The 4,782-nt window shown below is 36.7% G+C and overlaps 1 protein-coding gene and 1 long non-coding RNA gene across 3 annotated transcripts in view; one reads left to right on the top strand and one right to left on the bottom strand.

Moving 5' to 3' along the window:
• The window catches only part of LOC109534627 (homeobox protein AKR), a 6,759-nt gene extending 3,908 nt beyond the window's left edge, over positions 1–2,851 (bottom strand). Inside the window, exon 1 of one of the 2 annotated variants that reach the window (XM_019900359.2) lies at positions 2,747–2,851. In XM_019900359.2, the coding sequence (XP_019755918.1) occupies positions 2,747–2,791 (45 nt within the window). In that variant the 5' untranslated portion in view covers positions 2,792–2,851. Of the gene's footprint in view, positions 1–1,970; positions 2,215–2,746 lie in introns of those variants that run through there. The other variant, XM_019900360.2, reaches the window with a different exon arrangement.
• LOC125504939 lies at positions 192–1,186 on the top strand. Its single transcript, XR_007281818.1, has 3 exons — positions 192–679; positions 733–877; positions 930–1,186. It is a non-coding gene; the product is annotated as an uncharacterized LOC125504939 (long non-coding RNA).
• Positions 2,852–4,782: the final 1,931 nt, after the last annotated feature.

Raw genomic sequence — 4,782 nt, 5'->3', positions numbered from 1 at the left:
TAGACTTTCCAAGTGCTAATTCCTTACAAATGTCACTCTGCTTTACTCCACTTTTTATTTTGTTAATAATCTCGTACTTTTCATTTAGTGAAAAAGCTTCGCATTTTTGTTTTTCCATTCTAAAACGATTTACATACATAACGCGGCAAAAAACAACAAGTCACTGCCTGTCCAATAGCAACTCCGGACGCTATTGGCACTATTTTGACGCAAACGCCTGCGCAAATCAGTCTAAAAAATAAGTCCTGCAAAATTAAAGTACTGTTCTGTAGTATTTGTGCCCCGATACTGCACGTTTTATTTTCTACGTTAAACTGGCAGTTGACATTTCTGACGTCTGCTTGCAGATTATTTCATTATAAACTACCCAGTTTCACCCATTTCTAATTGACTACTTGTTTACATATGTAAACATTACGTTTAACTACGTATTAAATTATTGTATTACTTATACAATTGGTTCAAAATGCCTCATTTTTGCAGTGTCGTTTAATGCTTAATGCGTGCTGAACGAGATACGGTTCCTTTTTCCGATTTTAGCGAGACATAGAAGAGAGAGATGATTTGAATGCTTTCTCTAGTGAACGTCAAAATGCTTGTGTTAAGGCTTTAAAACGGGTGCCTCTACGTGAAACCTATATGAGAAATGATCGTATTTGCTTAGGACATTTCATAACTGGTAAGTATTTGTACAAAAAAGTGATTTTTGCTACTGTTTATGTTTGATTGAAGGAAAACCAGCTGCCTTGGGCGACAAAACTAATCCAGATGTGTTGCCCAACGAAAATTTAGGAAACATTTGTAGACTAACCAGGTCAATCTGCCTGCCTACTCCCTATTTAAAAGGTTTTTAAAAAGATCTAGAATGAAGCCAGAGGTTGGTTGTTATAACATTAAAAGACACAATGTTTTTAAGCTGCTGTTTTTAGGTCCGAGCTGAAGTTCTTTCTGCATGGTGCACAAGAATTTGATAGTGTTTCACAATTTATTGAAGAAATTTGAGCAAAGCAGATTTAGGGAAGCTGTTTTAGTGATTCAGTTCAAACTGATGTACCTAACTGAAGAATATTCAAGTCGTGTTTTTCAGAATTTAGATTTTTGCAATTCAATAATGTACACCTTGCAAGCAAAAGTTCAAGTGATGGATGTAAATGAGGATTGTTAAAAATAAATGCTTTATCCCTAACGTGTGTAACTGATATCTCTTGAACCGTGCCAGACTCAGCATACTTGTAAACTTGCAAATCTTTATAAGCCTTGAGCTGTAATCCAATGTAAAAACTACGGCTTTAAATGAAGTAATTCACCGAATACGTGGTGATGTTGGGAACTTATAAATATCAAGCCGTAATGACCAAGGGGAATCAAACAAGGGTCAAAAACTTCAGTTTGTTTATCGTATCTGTTCCTCCTATCTCCACTAAGCCTTGAATAGTATGCACTTCAAGACATAGTTATACTCATCGGACATTTGTTCTAAATAAAAATATTCTCTTTCCTCAGCTTAATAACCGCCCCTGTTTATAAATATAAGTATTATCAAAAATGTAATATTTAAGCTCTTTTTCACTTGCTCCGCTTACGACTGCGGCTTCTAGAATTTTCTTCATTATAACAGTTAAGCGTAAATGATCAACAGCAACCAAAATCCAATTGAAAAGGAAAAAAATACAAATACACCAACGTAAAATGATTAACGTTAAATGATAAAATAAGGAATAACATTAGTACTGCATGACAGTATTTAGCATGTCCAATAACTCTCTAATAAAGTATGTATTATCACAGTCTACTCATGGTCAACTCTCTATAGTGCAGTGGATATGACCATTTTATCAATTTTAGGTTTAGATTTGCAGTTTTAAAGTGCGGTTTAGGTTGGAATTGTGCAGATTGCCGGTAACACATACACACACATTTCATTACAAAGTAAGTCTTGTTTGATTGGAGTTTTTTCAGTGTGTACATACCTGCTTCCTCGCTTTCAATTCGTTATTATTTGCTATTAGTTCGGAATTATTAAACGACGATTGAAAAAGTGTAATCAGCCAAACCTTCATTCCATGCCGATTACATAAGTGTTAGTTACAAAGAATCCTTCAAGCATTTTCTGATCTCCAGAAAATGTTTTCCTACTGCCCTACATTATGGAGGTTGTATTTTAATGGTAATAACAAAAACACGTGTAGCACGCTTCGCTTGACACTTGTGACAGCCGAAATCCATGGCGGTTTCTCATGTTGTGACAGCCCGCCTAAATGATCAAAACAACGAAAGTTCCCATAAACTAATCGAATATTTAACTCGTACGTAAATGATTTGCACATAAGGAACCCCTAGCTTAAAGTTCGACACCCGGCAAAGGCACGTTCTGTGTAATAGCGTTGGTAATACTTACAATCTTGCATTAAACATGTTTAGTGTATTCTTCGATGCACAACAGCAATTTACGAAAGAACCGATTTTGCGGGTTTTAAAATGTAGTCAATTGCTTGAAGTTAAATGAGCCTGAGAAGACGTCTTGTGTTTTAAATGATTGGATTTATTCACCGCGTGGATCCTATTTTCTAGGCTCCCCGATTTTCTAGCAGAACGCTTAAGATAAATCGGGATTTCCGATAATAAAACACCGAATTTCCGTTAAACCGGAGAGCAAAACTATGGCAAATACAAATGCCGGAAGTGTGTACGACAATTCTTATAAAATTAACTTGTACTTCTTCAGAAATCTAAGATATTCACTTACCCGATTTTCACATGTGACGCTCCACACTGAACCACTAGAGAACATGATAGTACAACAGACTGTTACAACATGAACACAGACAGTAGATTGAGTAGCAGTAGATCTCTACGAGTACAGCCATATATAAAACCTCCTTGTCTTTGACCAGCGTTGCCAGGTCCGAAAATTGAATTTCGGAAGATAAGCTCGACACTTTTCGGTAGATATCGGAAAAAATCGGTAGGCCCATTTTTCTATCATTATTCAATTCATTATATAAAATCGCACGTTTTCCAAAACTTGAATTTTTATGAACTTACAGCAATACTACAATAAATATAAGAGGCAATAGGTATATTTATAATATTTCTTTAAACATTACAACACATTGTTAACGAAAATAAAATAAATCTAAACACCTTAACTTAAAAAGTGTCAGTGGCTCTTCTGATTACGGATTCTAAAATTGTTTTCTGAACATTAACACCTAAATAGATGCCAGAAACGGGTAAGATTAGAATTTTTAAAGTCAATGTAGGAAATTGGAACAGAAAGTAGGTAATTCCTTTTTAAAAAACAGTCCAATAGATTTCTCAGTATGTTTCTCATATGAAATGTGTTTTGAACTCATATGAACTTTTATTTGTTCCTTTTCGGTAGAAATCTGCATGGTATCGGTAGATCGGTAGAATCCTTGACGAATCGGTAGGTCTAATCGGTGGACCCGGCATCGCTGTCTTTGACAGATAGCTGCAGGGTGGCCAACTTCTCAAACGCGTATTACCGTACAAGCCATTTGAAAATACCGTATTTGACCGTTACCGTATTAGAGATTCATTCATGAGGCCACGGCCCAGTGACCAAAAAAAAATTCAATTCCGATTTATAAGGGCTTGGGACATGGCTAACGCGACCAAAAAAAAGGTGGTTTTCCATAGTGAGACAGTCTTCGCACTGGTAAAAAAACATGATCGCAAAATTTAGCAATTTTGGGATCATGTTTTTTACCAGTGCGAAGACTGTCTCACTATGGAAAACCACCTTTTTTTTTGGTCGCGTTAGCCATGTCCCAATCCCAAAATTGCTAAATTTTGCAGCAAATCACCGTATAGCAATGAGATAGAAAGAGACATACAACCGTCAGGACAGACGGTTGCCTACATTTTGATTTTGCCTCACTTTTCTCTTGCATAAGATCCGTTACAAGTACTTGTATACAGTTCATTGGTTAGGGACCTACGCTGTACAATTGGCCAAATTACCGTACATGTACGGTAATCACCGTACGGATGGCCACCCTGAACAGATGGTTCCTGACACAGAACACCTAAGGTTTCTGAATTGTACAGGTTACTAGGTACTCCTGAGCGTGGAGAAACGCGAGCGGATGGTGTGACGTCAGGTGTTTGCCGTCTTGTATGTTTTCAATATCAATTACATTGGATTACAACGTTACTACTTATTAAAATACGTTTATTTTTGGTACTTACATTTTACCATTTACAAATTCATTTATTCGCTTGTGTCTTATCTCGAGTGCATATCCTTAACAGAAACTTTTCTAACTGTGAGCGTGCGGTTAGATGGGAGAGCATGTAAATCGCAATGTATTCCTAAATACTTATTAAGCAATGAAATTATAAAGAAAACGCCAGCTGATTGCAAGCTTACCAGCCCTTTTAAAACATGAGAACAAACCCAAAACTACGAGCACGAAACTCTAGCAACTTCATCTGATTCAACGTTAAAAGCTTCAATAATTTAAACTGGCAAGCTTGTGACGTTTCGCGCGCGCTCTCCCAATCGAGAATAACTCCCCAGGGGCGTTTATTTTCATGCGTTTACGTAATGACAACCGGAGAACTTTTGCATTGCCGATTGCCTAAAATCGGTGAGAAGCAAATTCGATATTGACAAGCGATATTAATCTATTTCTGTATCACAAATTACCAAACTCTTGATTTCAGTCAGTTCTGTGTTTGCACCTGATAGTAAGATTATCACACATGTGAATTGTCACTCGCCTCGTCTAGACCAGGTGAATTTGCTCTCACCGA

Source organism: Dendroctonus ponderosae, unplaced genomic scaffold (assembly GCF_020466585.1).
Source record: "Dendroctonus ponderosae isolate FM_Combo_2020 unplaced genomic scaffold, Dpon_F_20191213v2 Dpon_F_20191213_6, whole genome shotgun sequence".
Classification (NCBI taxonomy): Eukaryota; Metazoa; Arthropoda; class Insecta; order Coleoptera; family Curculionidae; genus Dendroctonus; species Dendroctonus ponderosae.
Note: the sequence above shows the minus strand (reverse complement) of the source record. Positions and strands in the feature narration are given on the sequence as shown.